The sequence below is a fragment of the Cottoperca gobio genome, chromosome 14 (genome assembly GCF_900634415.1).
Source record: "Cottoperca gobio chromosome 14, fCotGob3.1, whole genome shotgun sequence".
NCBI classification, from domain to species: Eukaryota; Metazoa; Chordata; class Actinopteri; order Perciformes; family Bovichtidae; genus Cottoperca; species Cottoperca gobio.
This window is the reverse complement of record NC_041368.1, coordinates 19,382,383-19,403,004: the sequence shown is the minus strand read 5'-3', so window position 1 is coordinate 19,403,004 and position 20,622 is coordinate 19,382,383. Positions and strand designations below refer to the sequence as shown.

At 39.7% G+C, this 20,622-nt stretch overlaps 1 protein-coding gene and 1 long non-coding RNA gene across 3 annotated transcripts; one reads left to right on the top strand and one right to left on the bottom strand.

Annotated features, from left to right (window-relative positions):
- Nucleotides 1-584: 584 nt before the first annotated feature.
- Nucleotides 585-6,107, top strand: LOC115019287 (uncharacterized). 2 transcript variants are annotated; one of them, XR_003833466.1, is made up of 4 exons: nt 585-723; nt 827-877; nt 5,521-5,654; nt 5,790-6,107. It is a non-coding gene; the product is annotated as an uncharacterized LOC115019287 (long non-coding RNA). The 2 variants fall into 2 exon arrangements; XR_003833467.1 differs by having other exon boundaries at nt 5,736-6,107.
- An 8,148-nt stretch (nt 6,108-14,255) lies between these two features.
- Nucleotides 14,256-20,482, bottom strand: c14h5orf15 (chromosome 14 C5orf15 homolog). The gene is made up of 3 exons (XM_029448842.1): nt 20,286-20,482; nt 16,456-17,297; nt 14,256-16,000 (listed from the first exon to the last, which is right to left on the bottom strand). Exons 1-3 carry the CDS (start codon nt 20,407-20,409, stop codon nt 15,866-15,868), a joined length of 1,101 nt encoding a protein of 366 aa, XP_029304702.1. The 5' UTR covers nt 20,410-20,482; the 3' UTR covers nt 14,256-15,865.
- Nucleotides 20,483-20,622: the final 140 nt, after the last annotated feature.

The following is a 20,622-nucleotide window of genomic DNA, read 5'->3' as shown; positions in this document are numbered from 1 at the left end:
GCTTTCACCACATTTTGCAACCTTAAACACATACTTTGCAAATGTGATTTGTCCACCTAAACTGAAAGCAGTCATTAATGTGATGAGTAACACCTGTGTTTGACAAGTCAAAATAACCACTGTGGAATTGAAGGTCTATTTAAAGGGCCTTCACAGTTACACAGGTGTTTTCACCTACTCTGGCTGATCAGACCTCTGATCATTATCGGTCATAGCACTGCTAATTAGATTAGCGCTCCTACACAATGTACAAGCAACCAAATAAAAGCATAACAGAAGTTGTCTAAGTGTGGACATTCAATGTGTGTGGTGCACAAATACTGCTTTATGACCAAATACCTGCAAAACTAATGAGATTCCCGTCCAGCCTCGGCTGTACTTAAGTGCTAATTAGTCTGTTAAAGTAAGCAGTGAACAAACTAAGAAAAGGCAAATATTACTCAACAAAAGTAACAGGAATAATGGGAGGTGTCAATGAATCACAGCCAGGTGTGAGCAGAGGTCTAATCAGCCAAAAAATATTGAGAACACCTGTGTGGGTGGCTCATTGGTGGGGGCTGTAAATATCTCACACAATGGAAACTGTGAAAAGCGAATGAGAACACTCCCCTCAGTTGGACTCGACTTCATGCACAAAAATGAGGACTTGTGTCTTGACGTATTTAAACGTTACTACCTAAAGAGTCTCGAGTTTTTGAGGCAAAATCCTGGAGAAATTGTGAGGTAGGCCTCAACGCTTGGCAAGCCAATGCATTTAAAGAAATTCTCTAAGCTTACAAAACCTGAAAACACAATAAAGACAGTTTTGACTTGACTTGCTGAACAGAAAACCGCTAGGAAAAGCTGAGACACTTGATGCTCACGTGGATGGATGAAGGTTAGTCATTTTGTCTTTCCGTAAATACGTTTCTTCCTCTCTGTGAAGCAAAGGCCAGATATAAAAATGAAGCAGCAGACAAAGGTTCATTACGGCAAAGGGAACCAATTGGCCACACTATCGTTTTTCCAATAGTCTGCTAACCACTGCTTTGGGTGATTATAGATTTATCTATCTCTGCTTCCTCTTCACACATCACAGACTCCTGCTAAATGTTTCCCTTTGGGGATGAATTGAGCGAGCTTGATAAATTGTTCTCATGGGCGGGAGGCTTTTAACTGATCTCTATGAACATCAGACCTCTGACAGCCACCGGAGCATTTCCAATGGGTTTCCCATTATGTTTATGTCAATATTGTTGTTTATTATGTTTATATATATATATATATATTTGATGTAGCGACCTCTAAACGAGGTAGTTCCATGGAGATTAAATATCTCGTTTTCGACTGAGACATGGCAAAGAACAGCATTCACAAACATAAAAGCTGCTGCCAAAAGACATAAATAATGAACAATTACAATAAATAAAAGGTGCAAGGATAGAATTCACAATATGAGAGTTTAAAGCCGCATTAAATGAACGCTTGGTAATCTTGAGAAGCTAGCAAGAGTACGGTAGATTTTGAACGTAGCCAAACCAGCCTAGTGTTGCCAACTCTTTTCTAATGAAACTAGCTAGCAGCACTAGCTCCAAAAGTCGCTAAATCTAGCCTGTGACGCTCAAAGTGTGCACAGGCAGAGTGTGTGCAGGTAGTGCAGGTAGAGTGTGTGCAGGTAGAGTGTGTACAGGCAGAGTGTGTGCAGGTAGACGTGCAGGTGGGGGAGGTACACAGACAGGATGTCTATCTGGAAACAAAAGTCAACTCATGGATATGGTTCCAACCGTTTTAAAGAGGAAAGAGCTCCATTCTCCTAAAACTAGTCAGTGCAGACTGTTAAATATTTAAAAAGTGCAATCATCTCTTATGTTACTATTTTGAAACCAAAGATAATTAAGGATAATAACTTTCACTTTAACTCCAAACCCCTAATTTAGTGAAATAATGAAAGCCTTGTTTTAGAATTTAAAACCCTTCATTTTCCTGCAGTAGAAAGACTCGTCTCTCCTTCTGCTCCCACATTGCCGTCGCCTCCATTATTAAAATTACACCACCTCCCCCGCCCCTACTTACCCCTGTCTCCCCCAATTTGCTCCCCATGCTGCTGGCTGTCCCGACACCACTCTCATAATTCCTCCTGCTATATGGCTGCCGTCAGGGGATGAAATGGTTTCCTTGACCAGAGCGGGACCTGGCAGTTGTTTTAGTGTTTGGGTTTTAGCAGAGCAATAAAGCATCGCTGGATAACCCCGGCTGACGGAGAGCGATATCTAATAGGCCTGTCGCTCTCGTGCCAAATCGCTTGCTGCATTTCAATTAAGGGCTTTTCAGGGGCGAAAAAAAGGCAATATCAGACATGGAGCGTGTGCAAGATGGTATCAATGCATACATGCAATAACAGTTAGGATACCATATCATGAGACCTTTAGTCTGTCAGCACTCTGTGTGTGTGTGTGTGTGTGTGTGTGTGTGTGTGTGAGTGAGAGAGACAGAAAAGAAAAGAAAAGTCAGATTGAGAAACGCATTGTTTTTCTCCATGCCTCATTTATAATCATAGTAAGCTAGCAATGACAAATAAAAGCATGCAACACAGAGGTACAAATGTTTGCTTATGGTTAGTGTACTTAACATTGATGTAGCAATGATTCATACACAGTAAAACACCTCAGAGCATCTAATAACATTATATATACTGTGTGTGTATATATAACAAGATATTGGTTAAATGAAAGGATTGTGCGTCGTGTGTTAGCAATTACTTGAATGAAGTTATGGAAAACATTTGTTGTTACTTAATGTTGAAGGAGTCCATTGTTCACATTTAACATTAGAGAGATATGTTGTAACTTTGTATGCCTCCATCTTGTTTGTTCATTAATGAATTCCCCTCTAGCTTGCCTTCCCTTTCACATTCAGAGGAAATGCAGGCTGAATGTCTCTAAACTTCAAAGGTGAATGTTCACACCTGAGTGACTTACCTCTCAAAAACAATGAACTCTCTTTAAACCTGCAGTGAGTTTAAAAAAAGGAAAACAAATTCAATCCTACCAAGCGTTGTCTGGATGAACCGTGTGTCAGGATTTCCACACAACCAACATTGACTGCAGCAAGGTCACTTTTCCCGCACGTCAGGAAAAGTTTGGAGGAGAGGAAAATAATATATCGTGATGGAGAAAGCTGTGTGCCATCGCTTTGAGCATTCAAGTCTTTATAAGTCTGTACGTTTGTACGAGTGCAGAGGAGTATGTTCATTATTGTTACTTCGTTCTTCTCACTGCTGGTCCACTATGGTCCACTATGGCCAATTTGTTGAGCGTCCAGATGTCAAATGTAAATGTACTTCCATCCATCGATCGGCTACCGCTTATCCGGGGTCGGGTCCCCAAACTTCCCTTCTCCGGGCCACATCCTCCAGCTCCGACTGGGGGATCCCGAGGCGTTCCCAGTGAGGAGATATAATCTCTCCACCGAGTCCTGGGTCTTCCCCGGGGTCTCCTCCCAGCTGGACGTGCCTGGAGCACCTCCCTATGGAGGCGCCCAGGTGGCTCCTTACTAGATGAACCACCTCAACTGGCTCCTTTCAACGTAAAGGCTGAGCTTCTCACCCTATCTCTAAGGGAGATGCCTTTTAATGTACTTGTCAAAGGTTAAATGAAAAATCTGCTTATACCTGGTCAACACATCCAGCCCTGTTTGTCTTTCAACCCACCCTTTCCCTCCCCCTCATCCATTCCTCCCACCTTATCCTTACCCACAAATCAGATCAGGCAGCATCACGCCTGATAAGAAACCCCCAACACTGAGTCTCCCTCTGTCCGGACTTCAGTTTGTTCTCCCAGGACCGGCCTAAAAGACCACATCCCTCTTCCTCCTTCACCTCTCCCCCATACATCCATTCTCCACCTCAACATCCAACACCTCCTGAAAAACACATTGTTGTGGCGTTTCCCTTGCTGGTGAAGTAGAAATGTTCATCACAGCTCACACAACGGATGTAAAAAGCTGAACAAAGGAGCTGAATCAGAGGAAAGGTCATTTAAATAAAACCTTAGCGGCAGCAGGAAAGTGTTTTGGATGCGTGCGTACGTGAATGACGTCGTGCATGTGCAAAAGATGCAGACAGAACAGCTGGGGCCGTACATGGAAACATTGCTGCATTTCTGCAAGGCACTACTCGTGGTGAAAAACTCCAGAGAATACCTTTTTAGTACAGAGCACCTGAATGCAGTTTGTCCCCAACAGGCTGCACACTATGAAGGTGTTTCACATATAATTGATACACTGTCAACAGGTTTCCTTCACAAATAAATGTGTTGCTGCACTACATTCAGACACCAACGCTCCGAAGGAATAACACACCCGATCTGGTTAATTACAGGAAACAAAAGGGTCTTTGTCAGCCACTGAAACTTCCCCCTTTCAATAGTTTTCGACTTCACTGTTGAATCATTAACCATTCTGAAAGATATGATAGCTCTCTCTTCAGGAGTGAAGTCATGTGTCTGTGTGTACAACACACAGCAGTAGACATTGATTAGATTGTGTTTTGAAGCAGCTGCTATAACAAAGTTGTTTAAAAATAATACAAATAAATTAGTCAAGAAAGCCTAGCCACGTTGTTTTCAAAATTCCACGCTCAATAAAACTTTGCTAATTATCTAAAAACAACTTTTCAAATCCCTAACCCTAAAAACCTTTAAAAAGAAAACTCAGCAACCGACTCATCTCGCTCTGTCAAAAAACTGGGATCAGTGCTATAAGAGCCCCCAGGCAAAAATCTCTTATAGCCAGAGGATATAGAGAAAATGTTTCCTCCAAAGCTGTGAAATAGTGTGGAGAGCAAGCAAAATACAGAAGGGCCAATTAATGCAAAGGAGACATACCTACACACACGCATACATTTACACCCACAGAACCGGCTGCTTATCAGAGGCGGGGAGAGCAAGATCAAAGTAGCAACAGCGTCGAGAGGAAGGGTATGAGATTGAGACAGAGCTGAGAGGTACGACGAATGGTGTTAAGGAGAGAGAAGAAGGAGGATAAAGAAACGAGGAGAAGCCAAAGAGCAGCAGGAAGACTGATAGAGAAAGGAGAGGAAGAGGAAGAGACAGAAATGAAATGCTCAGATCCAAGCCGTCTGAGAGGAAGGCAGTCAAAGATTTAAAAGAGTTTTTCGGATTTTGGTTTGATGGATAGAAGAACTCCCTCGAGTAGAGAAAAGATACAGATAAAAAAAAAAAGACAAATGACAAGAGCTGATAACATGTGCAGAGTGCAGAGAGAGAGGAAAAAGAAAAGATAAAGCACTGTGAGGTAGATTGTGACAAGAACTTTGAAGAAGATTTAAAACGGGCGCATAATGAAGGATCTGATATGGAGAAAAACATTGAAACATCAACGCTTTAAACTGCAGGTGTGAGTCTATTGCTGGAGGGGACAGGTGCACTTCACCGTCTGTTATGAAGATGGATAAAAGGACTTTTCTTGCATCTGATCAACTGATTTCATTGTGCTAATCTAGAAGAATTCTACCTTTTTCAGCCACTAGCCTGGAAGCTATCGATGAGCCCAGTGTGTGAAAGTCATGACTGGATTCAACCACTAGAGGGACCTGGGGCAAAATGAATTCTGGGCGCCTACTGACCTTATGTTGGCATGTGAAAGATCCAGATTAGGTAATAAATTATTAATTGCTCTTTAGCTGTTAGATGTTAAAAATAGTCACCAGTCACTAAAGTTGTCCGTCTGCTATTTAGGCCGGCACATGTGGAGTGCAGCGCATTCATCAGAGCTGTTCTGCCTACACACAGGTGCCGACTGCTGCTGGAAACTAGGTTGATGAAAGCAGAACGTGCACGCCAGAAAACCCAAAGAAAAACCTCCATAGTGCTCGTCTGACACAAGTCGGGTTCACAGCAAGCCACCATTTTCTGGTGTGTCTCGTGTTATTCATTTGATGCACTGTTAACATAAAAGCATTAAACGTTTACTTTGCCATATTAACCATTTCTAACTTTTTATTTTCTGATTTTGAATAAGCGGTGTTGAAGTGCTTTGTGGTGCATTCCTCTCGACCTGACTTGATGGACATCTCCTCTAAATGACAGTTTTGACTTGTTGTTGTCACTTGTAGGAACTCAAAATGTTTATGTGTAAAACGATATGCAGAAGAAAATGAACAGTTTCGCCCGGTTGCCACTTGGGGCTGCCAAAGTGCAACATTTATTTCCCTCTGCAGCAACAAATCATAAATGAAAGGGACTTGAGAAGGACAGAGGCATGAAGACAGAGGTAGACATGTGATGAACTCATATATGTGCAGAACAGTACATGTATCTAATTAAATACCTCTGCTCCATCTATTAATAACTGCTTATCCCCTCCCCGGCACGTTGCTGAGCCTCTCCCCTCTCCAAACCATAAAAATGATGGCCCCTGTGTCTTTCTACTGAGCAGAGAGAGGCGCCACTCTTAATGCCAGCCAAGCAGAAGATAAAGAACAAGGGCGGTTAAGCTTTGTCAACACAAAGACACAAAAGTGAGGGAGAAAACATAAATCCTGCACTGTGGATATTATGTGCAGTTCCTGGGAGACTCATGAAACACAAAGACAGGAAATTAAATATATAGGAGTAACACAGGCACTCCTCAGGTGCACAAAGGTAAAGAAGGACAAAGCTAGTAGTTTTTATCTTTGTATTTTCCATGAAGGGAGGGGGGGGACTATGAACATCAGCTCACAGTGTTGCCATGAATTGCTACCGAATGTCTGAAAGCTTGAAAGAATCCCAGTCCATGAAAGAAACACTAACTCCTAAAGCGTCCATTGTTTTGGCTTTCCAAAGGTCTGCGCTCTAAAGTTCCTCTCTTCCCGTGCTGTGTTTGCACTTTCTGTGCCACCAAAAACAAACAAACAAACTCTGTCCTGGATTTCCTACTTTTCATCCTGACATTTAAGAGGACTTGTGGCATCCCAATGGGGGTAGGTGTAGTGGAGAGCCTTTAGTTGGAAAGTTTATAGACACCAGTATCGGTTTACGCGTTTGACGTTTGGTTATGTTCGGCGTGTTGAGACTTGTATTGTTGACCTTCAGAGTGCAGATATTTTTGATGCTCCCCTCTGAGACGCTAATAACGTCTTCCGTTGCTTTAACTTGTTGACTTCTTCGGAGAAGAAACTCAATTCGCCACATGTAGGCAACGTGACTCTTGAGTTTCCTGCGATATCTTTACTCAGATAACACAAATTGCACTCTGTGCTATAACACAGGATATAACTCAAACAACACATGCGATATGAGACACGCCTTACGATAAGACCTGTGGGGATGAAGTGTTGCAGTTTGCCAGAACAATCAACACAGAATATTGATCTCCAATATATTAAATATACTTCCCATAAAACAGCCTTCATGTTTTACTGAAGTTCCTTAAAATAGCCAGAAAGCTCAGCCATCTTTTCAACACTCAGGGAGATCATTATACATTACAAGTCATTCAGCAGACGCTCTTATCCAGAGAGACTTACAGTGAACTAACTACAGGGAGCAACTCAGGGTTAAGTGCCTTGCTCAGGGGCACAATGGCAGCAGCCCTGGTATTGAACTCACAATCATCCGGTGCTGTATTTGAATTGTATAATGAGAAAGATATTTTCTTACTGCACCGCCAAAAGGAAATTGTGTTTTTCACAACCTCCTGACAGTCACACTCACACTCACACACACACACACACACACACACACACACACACATTCACAGCTGGTAGCAGTACATTGTGACCACAGTGTGTTTCTGGTGGCTCCTGACTGGCTTGAATGGGATCAGTTGGGCATCAAGGGCATCTTGATGTGAACTGAAGATAAATACTTATTTACTTTTCTTCCTTGAAACTTATTTCCAAGAGTCCCCAAATGATTATATTTAAAAAATAACAGTGAGAGCACAATATCTTGCAAGACCAGATGCGATAAACGTTTTTATGGGTGTCCAGTTGTTAAATGGACTCAATCTGGCTGTTACCATTTCAGTCTCCACCCCCCCTGTTTAAGAGAGTATCTTACACACCAGACTCTTTTTTTTTTTACCGTATCTGCTGAAGGTGGATGTCCAACATTACCAAAACCCTTTCTGGAGCCGGACTCTTCAGTTTGAGTCTTCCCATTGATCTCTCCCATTGAGGAGATGACCACATGGTCTGATCACTACAGCATGTGCTTTGATGAGCTCTGGCCTGAGCCCAACTGTTTTATCTGCTTTACCTTCGGGTCTCTTGAAACTCAATGTATTGACGTCTCTGTGAAAAGTGTGTACCTGCTGGAATGGGGTTTAAAAACAAATGCGGGCCGACAGATCCAGCAGATGCTGAAAATACGGAAATTATTACAAAGAAGCCAAATGGGTCAATAACCGTCAGAATTGCCCTTGATGGATAGTTTCACACGAGCGATCTGATTGGTCAAACATTTATCCCAGCTGTGTGAATTATTGCCGTAAAGCTGGCGGTGCTCGAGGTTGCTTTGATTGCTTTGCCAGTTTTCTCCTGGTTTCCACGAGGAAGATGTGAGTGATCTGTGTTTCTGCTGGAAAGAACTCAGACAGTAAACCTGCTGCTGTTAAAGCCGTTACTGTAGTTGTTGTTTGGCGACGCCCAAGATATTTCTGCTATTATTAGATCAAGCGAAGGCGGATGTTTTGAGCACCCATTCATTTGAGATGATTTTGCAGCGGTGTTGGATATTTAATTACCTCCGAAACATTAGAGAAAACCAATAAAAATTATAATTTCATGAAGCTACAAACAAAAATGTGTTGTTTTCTGTTTCTTTGTTTTAAAGCAGTCGACCACAATGACACCTTTCATAATTCAGAATATCATTTTATATATATATATATATATTTAAAAAATATATATATATATATATATATATATATATATATATATATATATATATATATATATATATATATATATATATATATATATTTTAAAAAAAAATATATATATATATATATATATATATTAAAAAAAAATATATATATATATATATATTTAAAAAAAAAATATATATATATATATATATATATATATTTAAAAAATATATATTTATATTTGAGTATTGTCAGCAGATTATTTTAGAGCATTTTTAGTTTTTATTTGGATTTCATTACAGCACTTTACACCCATTATTAGAGAGTTCATACCTGAAATCATTTATTTTAAAAGCAAAGGTTGTAACAAATCAGACTCAAAAGTTAGTTTTACTCTCAATATGTCGTAGGAACCTCAACTGAAAGATGTTGATCTCTTCAGAAATGTCTTATGAAAGTTAGAAAACCCTTTTCAGAAGCTGCTGGATAACCATTGTCAAGACTTTCACCCTTCAGCGATCAAAAGTAGTTGTGAGATTTTCCGGCTGGTAGATTTCATTTACTGCTGTCTCCCAGATAGATCCGCCTGCCATAACGTTGTACAAATATCCACAAAGCCTGATTATGTTATCTCGCTGATGACACGCACCCAGCAGCCATCACCTCCTTCTTTTCTAATCTGGCACATGGCAGATAGGAGGTCAGTGTCTTTAAAAATATATTTATTTGACACAAAAGGATCAAATCTGTCACACACATTTCTGTCCAACCTGCAGACAGGAGAGACGTTAAAAACGTTAGTATGTAGAAATCCAATCTCAGTTTGTCATACTAAAAAATAAATAAAAATGTTAGGACGGTTTGAGTGATTTTATGTGATAACCCTACAAATATTTTTTGTTGTCTAATTGTTCAGTGCCGTTTTTACGCAATTTATCATTTTGTTAAAACTGCAAAATAATGTTTTTTTAGTAATGAGGATTACAGTTTTATTTTTCTGTCCAGTATAGAGGAACAGCATGATTAATAGGAATTATATATTAGTTCCTTTATGAAATATCTTCCTTGCTTTATTCACTTTTTAATAGTTTAATTTCAAAATAAAATCATCCCCACTTTGAAAACTTGTGCTTCGACACAATAACTGCGAGCTGGGAGATAACATTGTTTGTGGAATATATTTGTAGGAATGCACAATAAAGACTCTTTGTTACAAAAGTTAATTCTTCAAAAGTACTTGTTGGATTCATTATTTTATGTTGAATGATTTAAGAGAGATTTGTTGGTTTCTGACCAGCAATATGTTTCAGTGTAAGTCTTTAGGATTAATTCTGCTGCGAGAACAGCCTGTCGCAGCCATTAATCAAAACTAGACGAGTCAAAGATATGCATATCAAACTTGGTCAGTCTTTCTTTCTCTCTGCTTCAATCTGTCTTGTCACTCACTGTTTTACAACTTTAAAAGACAGGCATGCCGTGATAAACTTTTAATACTTTTAGCTGTGCTGAAAAGCCATCTCAGTGGTGTCGCGTGACATTACAGATTCACACGCGGGCTCAGTTTCTCTCCCTTTGGTGTATTCGTGAGATTCTGGGTAATCGTGGCACCACATTACAAAAAGTATAAAAGCGTTGGAGGTTTTTCAGCTCAAATCCCTCTTTATTATGCTGATGTGTTGTTGGTGTCCCACAGAGAGGAAAAGCAGTGGGGAAACCAATTGCAAAATTACATTTTTATTTGCTCAGGCAACATTTTGATGTGGAGTCAGTTACACACACATCCACAATGTCTCTTACACAGTACATGGTAACACGCCACCATCACTTAATTTGGTTAAAGGACACAGTAGAAATACAATCTGAAACACCCAGGTTTGTCTGATGAGATATGTGTGTGTGCATACTGCCTCCTTGTGGTGAAGTTACTTATTGATAGAGGGATTCAATAGGACCGTGATCTGTGTGCAGTAGTAATGGCCTCTACCAATGGCCGGACAGGATGACGGACACGGCTTCTTCATATTATAACCTCGGTTTTGCGGAATGATGAGAAGCTGTGTGGTAAAGTCATTCCCTGAGTTACAAACGCTCCACTATCGCCCCCTACTGGCGGGACAAGATCCAACATGGAGCCACTTCAAATGGATAAATCCAGTATAGTCTGTCATCCTGCCTACAGTTTCTCATAAAAACTCATAGTATACTATGTATATAGTATAGACAAAGTCATGCTATAGTATGTAAAAAGTCATAGTGTCATGTCATAAAAATAGCATAAACAAACGTTGAGTAGCTTTAGCTGAGTTTTGCTGCTCTTTCAGTCTGAGATTTTCTTAATTAAAGGACCTACGAAATGATAAACATGAATTTCTACTGATGCTAGTAAATGCTATTTGTGGTGTAAAATGATGTGTTATTTATGACACAATGATCGCAGTATTTAATAAATCACGATTTAGTATGTCGACCACCGACGCCGTGTTCTGACGTCACAAGTAGAACACAGTCCCGCAGTTGAATACACAGACAGCGCGGCAGACGTGGCGATGTCGGACTCTGGCTCGGATATTTCGACAGAATCCAGTGACAGTGAGTTGTCGATAGACTCGTTGCACTTTCAAGAAGAGGAGTTTATTGAGGAGGATGCCGGTGTCGTGGATTTAGATCATGCGGGCGAGTTTAACGTGGTGGAAACAGAGCAGCGCGAGACACAGTGTTCAAGATGGAGACACAGACGGGAGGGAACATGTGGATGATGGTGACGGTGATCCTGGATTTGGCGGAGATCCTCTGCGGCAACAGAACACAGACAGGTATATACATTTGACTATAGTTCATAGAACTTATCAATAAATAGTAAATACATCATAATAAAACGTAACATTATCCTCGATCGTAAATAGATCACTAGCTATCCTATATCGAGTCGATAGCTTGGTTTCCTTGAATTGTTATGAACTGGACTAGTTGTCCGTAAATTGCTCGATTGCTAAATATTCAATTATTTCTCTACTTGGACACATCGACGTCTGTAAAGCTTGATAACTTGATTCTTTCTCGAAGTGTCTGCGGTTGAGGTTCTATCGTTGTGTCTGATGTCAAACGTCATATATTACGAGCTGTATATGAAGCATTAGCTATGAGCTAACAAACAGACCGGAGGACAGCGCTGCTTTATAAAGTATAGTCTGTATACTGACCGTCTCACGGCTGCCTATAGGAGCCGGAACACTTACCAGATGTTCATGGAAGTTACGATGTCGTAACTTTACGTGAAACGGGTAACAAGTTGCTACTAGATAGATCCGACCTCCGTACGACCATAACAGGCTTATGAGCTGCTTACGAGCCTGTCGTCAAACACAGGCATATAAATAGTATGAAATTAAGAAGACGTTAATATTGGCCTTTTTTCTGGATATTGCATATTGTGTACATGTCCTTACCACTCTTCTTTTGTACATTTAGGTGTATTGAAGAGGTGAAATTGAAGAGCCGCTGCCAAGAAAAGGATGTCATGGAGGAATTCAATGAATGTGAGGGACATGGTGCAAACATCACCTGCATAACAGATCACCCAGGATTCCAATCTAGTTGTCTGGATGTTTGGGTGTTGCAGTTTGGGTGTTGCAGACAGCATACCAAAGGTATTTGAAGAGGGACAGACAACAAGCAGGTGATCAGCCACGTAATGAGTAAGTTACTTGTGTGCACAAATGTGTAGAGCTCAGAAACTTTGATGTGTTTATGGAGTCGAAGGGTCACTCTGGCCACAGTCCACAGAATGATAAATAAATAAATAAATACATAAATAAGGTTGAAGTGATTACCATTGAATGTATTATCTTGTATGTACAGAATGTATCACTATGTGCATACCGCCTGTTGATGATTCTTGCTGAGGAATACTTGCGTTCAGAACCACAGACTGCCATCATGTGCCATTCAAAAGATTTCTGTGCCTACATTTTCCATCTGACAACGGACGTGAGTCTTGCGTCAAGAGTTCAAGTAGCTGAAGCATACTTTACAAACATGTGTTTATAATCAAGAAAGAGAGTAGAGAGATATGATGAGAGGAGAGAGAGGAGGAGAGAGAGGAGATAGAGGAGAGGAGTGAGTATAGAATAGAGTAGTAGAGAGATAGATAGAGATAAGAGATAGAGAGAGAGAGAGAGAGATAGAGATAGATGAGATATTATTAGATTTATCGAAGATATAGACATATAGATATAGGTATATGGAGATATATAGAGTGATAATGTATAGGATATTGATAGGAGAAGAGAGAGAGGTAGAGATATAGGGGGATAGAAAGAGTATATATATAGAGAGATATATATATATAGATATATTTGATATAATATATTATATGATATATATAAGATAGATATTATATATATATATAATATAATATATATATATATATATATATATATATATAATATATATATATATATATTTATAATTATCTATATATATATATATATATATATATCTATATATATAATATATATATATATGTGTGTGTATCTGTATTTGTATTTGTTATCCTTGCATATCAATCTTGAAATATTATGACGCTGACCTTTGAACAACCAAACATGGATTGAACTTGCAGTCCAGCTGGACCTGACATGTGGTCGAGCCTGCATGGACTTGTGGAGATCCGTGGAGGGGGATCCGTCTGCACAGCAATTTCATTCTGACATGTCTGAAATGTACAAAAACACGGTCATACTCGTAGTGTGAGACCAACAACACAGTTTTAGCTACGAATATATCTGCAACGATGTTTGAACAACCTCACAGCCGCAGAAAGGTTTGTTTTACAAATGTTGCACAATGTGTCTCTGAAGTCTGATGTCCTTCAACCAACTGGGTCTACAGTAGGGCTGCAAGTAATCATTGTTTTAAATCGATTCATCGTTTGGTCTGTAGACACTATCCTGGTAGTGTTACTCAAAGTTTTCTACAGTTAAAACTACGTTGACAGTAGAATAACCAGCAGTGTTTGTCACACACTGCTTCACATTAGCCAGATGAAGTACGCTTCAGCTGTTGCTAAATAGATTTGCCTGTTCTAATATCTAACGCCCCCCCTTTCAGCTTATAAATATATACAGTATATAATAGCTTTTAAGCACACATTTCAGCTTGGTCTGTCATGAAAGGAAACGACCTCTGAGCTTATTTACGATCAGAGATCAAAGTTGACTGTCTAGTTAGCGACGCCGACACAGTTGAGCTGGTCATTTACTCCCAAAAGATCCAGATAACAGAAGGCTCTGTGATGTAAATACTCTCTTAATCCGACTCAAATCTGTCACAAGATTATTTTAGATGTATCACTTGAGCAGGTCAAACATGAAAGCATGCATCACAACGATGAAAGAGACGGGGAGAACTCTTTACACAATTTGTGCTTTATTGACAGAAAAAAAAAGAAGTTTCTACTGTTGATTGCAAAAGCAGTGTTGATCCATCACCTTTAGGCAGGACAGCTCCCCTCATATTCCAGCTAATATGACTGAACGGCACAGTGCAAATCGCTGTGTACCTTAACTCTAACCCTATATATACGGAGAGAACAACTGGCGGAAGGCGACGAGAGCTTGATAACAAATATGTGGATTCATGTGGCAGTTATGGCATTTCAATTGAAGGCATGAGACGGCCACACACAGGACAACATGCGACTGTAATGAATAGAAATAAAGTCATGGTCTGGTCATGGTGGTGGTTTTTGCTCATGTGAAAATCCAGCCGTACAGAGCGTGCAACATTTCTGATGAACTGAGATAGCGGTCCACCAAACTGTCCTCTGACAGGAAGTAAGCAAAAATGAAATGTTGTGTGAACACAATGAAGACCATAATGATTTATAGAGACTTCACCGAAGTCATAAAACAAAGAGGGCCAGCCCCAGGATTTCTGCATAGCAAAATCTGGGCAGTAGAAGAGGTACCGTAGATAAGTAAAATATAAATTGATGAACATGTCTTCTCACATACATTATATTAGTACATTCTAACCTGAACAATTCTCAGTATCAGTATTTAAATGGCTTAAGCCCATGGACAGTTCCCTCACCTGAAGAGTAGTCACCCTCCTCGACTTAATGTGCAGCTTAACTTCCCAACATGTCGGGATTCTACATCCCTTATCAAATGTAAAATCTAAATGAAAAAGCAATTATGCATTTATTTTCTCTGAGAGGAGACAGGAAACATAGGTGATGGTTTAACAGTTGAAAATAAATTTGGACTACATTTTGAAATCTCAGTGAAACTGATTTCCATCTCATACATGAAAGACTCTTTTTGAATTTGTATATTTAAAATCAATTTTCCCTATGTTTTTCTTACAAATAGTTTAATAGTCATTTACTTAGAGTAACATCTATGACAAACAGACCATTTTCCACGTGAGCGGTAGACAGTAGGTATAAGTAACAGCTCCTGGATTGCTGCTTTGCAAAAGTATGCACGACACAACGAGTGCTTTAAAAGCCAATGTTTAGTGTGTCAATCCATATCTTTGCTAATGGCTGAGCGAAAGATCCATTATTGGGGTAAATAATCAGCTGTTAGAATTAAGCATTATATAATGACATTGTTAAAGTGAGTAAACACATTAAGACAGTACGCAGGAGGGGAAACAGAAACAGGTGTAGCGGGACCATAAGGCTGAAACACAAATATAAGACCCCTAACAAACCAAAATATTAAATCCCAAGAAGTCATAATTGAGGAAAAAAAAATCATATTCAAATAATATAACAAATGAGAGTAAAAGATAAAACTGTAAAAATCTCTCTATGCAGATAACAGAAATGTTCTGGACAAACTAACTCTATCCCAAAGACATGATGCTCTCCAGTTGGCCAGTAAAGCAAGAGAAAGCATCAATCAGGCTCCATGACAAAGCACAGCATCTCAACACCACCACTGGCCAGACAGGAAGGCCAACTGGCTCTGTGCAGGTCTTGACATATTGTCCTTCTGAACATGGATCAGAAAACGTAGTCCCGGGTCATCTTGAGGGACGGCATGGCCTCGTTGACATTTTGGTCCAGGCGGTGATATTCCACGGTGTTGCGGGAGCACAGACCGTCTTTCCAGCGCCGGCTCTGAACCAGGAGGAAGATCTAAAAAAAAAAAAAAGAAAGGAAAAAACAAGAAGCAAATAGAAATCAAATTAATCTGATAGATGTAGTGCTGATCAAGTAAAAGTATTTCTTGGTTGAATGGCTAGCAGAAAAGATGACAGACCACATAATTGGAATCCTTACTTCAGCTGTAAAACCCAAAGTTACACGAGGCCAGGATAACATATACTAAATATATATACATATATATAAAAAAACAGAGAATGTGTTCCTCTACAAAGAAAAATATATATATTTCATGCTGCTGTGCTACATATGACACATTTAGTTTGATAGGATTGTGTGATAGCTTTTTTACAATGTTAATTTTGCAATTTACAGAGGGTAAAGGCTGAAGTAATATCAGCCCAGTGCAACCTAAATGTATGCGTCAGCCTCATCTCTGGCCTCTACATCCTGAGCAGTGGCCCAGCTGTTTTCATGTCAACACTCACCTTCCTCTTGTTGTGATAGGTGATGTAAACAATCGCCACCAGGAAAGCCAGGATGACCAGGTGAAAGAAGAAGTGGGAGTCCTCGTCCTCTGTGTTGTAGCTGTCTGCTCCCTTGTAACGGGTCACCTCCGTCCCGTCTGACTGCAGCCTGTTCACAGGCTGGTCTTTGAGGTCGTCATTATTGTTGTTGTTGTTTTCATATACGTCCCCGTAGGTAGCATCATCTTCGTCCTCATCTGTGTAATTATCCAAACCAATCGGTAATGGTCCTTTGTCAGTGGTCTGCAGCAGGTCTGGATATGGTATGTTCAGAGCGTTTGAGGGTTTGGAGTCAGAGACAGGAGCTTCTTGCTCTTCAGTTACAGGTTTCACTGGTACAGGGACTTTGACAGAGGTGGTGGGAACTTCTGGACTAGAAGCTGGGGCGGCTTCAGAAGCAGCAGGTTCATCTGTTGTCTCTTTACCCTCTGTTATTGGGTCCTCTTTGCTGACAGTTTCTGGCTGCAGTGTCTTATCAGAGGTATCAAAGATGGTGACTGACTGTAAATCCCCATGCACATTAGATGTTTTTGGATTAATGGCTGTTGTGGAGTTTTCTTTAGGAGCCTCTTTTTTTGTTGTTGTGGAGTTTTCTTTAGGAGCCTCGTTTTTTGTTGTTGTGGGGTTTTCTTTAGGAGCCTCTTTTTTTGTTGTTGTAGTAGTAGAGTCATTGCCAGCAGGTGCTGCAGGGTTCTCAAGATGCTGTTGAGATGGCGAAGGCTCTTGGTCACCTGCTTTCTTGCTCAAAGTGGTTGAAGTCAAACTTTGAGACGTGTTTCCCTTCTGATTCTCTTGGCTTGGTGCTGTCAGAGATAAGAAGGATAACAATACAAGACAATATATATTAGGTTACAAAAATAAGCTTGAAGAAATAGGTTGCTCCTTAAAAACACTTGAACTTATCAACTTGAAACGTTTGTATTAGAGGTGCAACGGTTCTGAAATTGAGACTGAAATCCAAATCCCCGGGTTTGGTATAGACAGATGGAGAATCGTTACTCCTCTAGTTTCCCTGATTTTAATGTTAAAGATTCCGGCCATATTATCTGCCCAGAGAATTCACCATTGTTTGTTTGTTTACATCTTATGATTACTTTTCTCGTGTAGCATAAATGGACTAAGCTACAACTGCATTTCTGAACAATAAATGATCCTTAAATCCTTGCATAGTAAACTAAATGTGTATTTTCAAATCAAGGACGCGTTCTCTACAAAAATCAATCTGAGTTTTGAGTTTTAACCCATTTCAAGAACTACACTTTCATCCAAAGTGACATACTGATAACCCCCATCACACACGTAGTCAATTTAGGAAAGAAAAGAAAATGCATGTCCAAATGCTAGTACAGATATAAATAATGTCATACAAGCCCACTGTGTGATCACTCCTGAAGCAGCTATGGCGGCGAAAATAAGCTCGACCCAGAGACTGCCATCCCACACAAAAGCTGCAAAGTGGACAGTTGAACTAAACAGCAATATTTGTGTGTGCCACACAATCTTGCCATAATCCCATGACAACTGCTGACAATAATAAATTATGTTTTGAGACAAGTATATATACACACACATTTAACATGTTTAAGTTTATAAAGCTTGCAGTTTAACATCCATAACATTTCAGTTTAATAATTATTAAAAGTTACATTTTCAAGAATCTCTTGTCTAGTTTGTAACTGTGAGCTGAACTCGGTGTCATGCATCTGGCCAGCCTTCCTGAATCAATGGCACCATTTAACCTGTGTCAACATTAGTGCGTCCTGTGGGAACAGGAGGTGCGGCTTAGGAAGGGACGGGAGAACACTATGGACTTGAAGCATCGAGTAAGACGTCCCCAAGAGAAGAAAGGAACTATTCATACACATGGCCAGCTTAAATAATCACTGAACAGGAGATCTTTGTGGTAGCAACAATTATAGGCTTTGCTGCATGAAACAGCATGTAGGAAAGTCAGCCTTTAGAGACTGCTTGCAGTTGAGTCATGCTTGACAAATGTCTTAATATTTAAGAATACTTATATTATTTCCGTAAATCAAATATCTTGTCGACAAGTAATGGGGGAACTTCCTCCACATTTGTCTAAAGTTGCACTCTTTCAGCTCTTGGATCATTTTTATTCTGATTAAACCCATATGAGACATAGATGATGGCCAAAATTAATCTTGCCACTAGCTTAATGACTGTATGTTCAGACTTTGGCTGGTTGAACATTCAACCAGTTTGCTTGATATTTATTAAGCTTGAAACAAACAGCAATGTAGTGGCTGATCAAGTTAAGTCCGCCTCCCTTTGTATACATTGTTTTTGTCAAAACCTAAATGGCAATCCACAGTATGAGGACAGCACATTAAATGAAATGTCAAGATCTGATTTCATGAACCAATGCCAAACATTTGAGTTTATGAATGTAACTTAAAATGCTTCAAAATAAGATGAATTGTTAAGTCAATAAATGTTGCAGTCAGATACCGATGCGATTCCAGGCTACATAAGGAATAGCGCCATAAGTAATGTCACATCACAAGGCATGCGGGACGAATCTTATAGCAATGCATGACTTGTGTATGACATATATAAAGTTGTTGTGGATAGATATTTCATGTTTCAGCAAGTCATTTCTAGAGAAAATAGTCAATTCAAGGAAAATGTTTGTTCTTAACTAACAGTCTATGTCTGTAATGTATTTGTGTTGCATCAATGCATCTTTATCACAACAATACATGTAGCAATAAGCTGTCTGAGTGAGTATGTTGAGAATGATAAGAGTGGCACAGTCATATTATGAAAAAGAAATAGGCCGATAACTTGATTTTTCCCAGTAAACACAATGTCAGGCACCCAAACGTACCTTCATTTGAAAAGAATAACATGCAACAACAACAAAAACTGACTTTCTCTCAATTGAATTAATCCAATAACTACACGTGGGCCCGGTCAAAGTCCATTTAAGCATGACAGGGACATGACATAGAGAGAACAATTACAGCCTTTACTACGGTCCCAGTTCCTTGATGGTAAACTTCAAAAAGGTTTTAATAATCTGTGGCGCTACTGGACTGACAGGGAGTTACTCAACAGCTCAGATATATGACAAGGACATCTGGACCCGACCACCACAAATCATTGCTGCGAAGGAAGAGTTCCTCGGGGCATCACCAAGTAAACCTTTAAAAACACCAATGACATTTCCACTGGGGTTATCTATTGTATAACACACATTGACATGAACTGGTGGAACTAAACGTTATATCGAATATAGGTTTACCGTTACGTTGGTTACAAGGTTGTCGAGCGTGAAGTTTGATTAGAGAAATATAACTTCCTGGTTACTGGTTTCGAGATGTTTGTTATGACACTAATGCGTCTGTATGATTTAAGGAGTTACTTAAAACATTGTAAAAGCCAAGTCAGGCAATTTTGTGTTAATTTAAATTGAATTAAATGCATAATTAACGTCTCAACGGTTTGACGTTGACGTTTGAACGTTGTTTCAACTGACATTCTGAGCAGTTACGTTTAAAGCCTTATAACTCTTTATATTTGTGGAATTACTACGTTGAACTTTACTGTAATAGTTTGATAAGGACTCGATTTTAAAATGAAATACTGTTTTAAGACTTTTACAGACAGCCTGTCATCGTCCCTCTCACCTGACACCGTAGTTTGCTAGCATGACGCACTAGCCAACTAGCTATATTAACGTTGACACTGGCTAGCTAACTAGCAGTGCTGTTGGTTGGTTTTAAAAACAACAGTCGTCATATCAGGTACTTCATACAAGTCTAACATACCTTTTGTCGCGGTAACTTCTTGTAGCGGTAACCCTAACCCGCTGGCTAAAGGTTGGAGGAAAATAACCAGAGAAAGAGCACAAATATATCCCCTGCTTCGCCCCATCTTTCTGCACGTCGCCATGTTGATGTGTGAGTAACTGAAGAGGCGTGGCTTCGCATGGCCACATGATGCGGAAGTGAGTGCATGTGTTCAAAATGATTGTTCAAAATCAGCTGTCATGGCTCAAATAAATAAATAAATAATCGTGGATTATTCATACAAACTCATGCCAAACATGCCGAGATCAAATATCCATCGCTGGGTATTCAATTATCACAACTACTCAGACTTTTA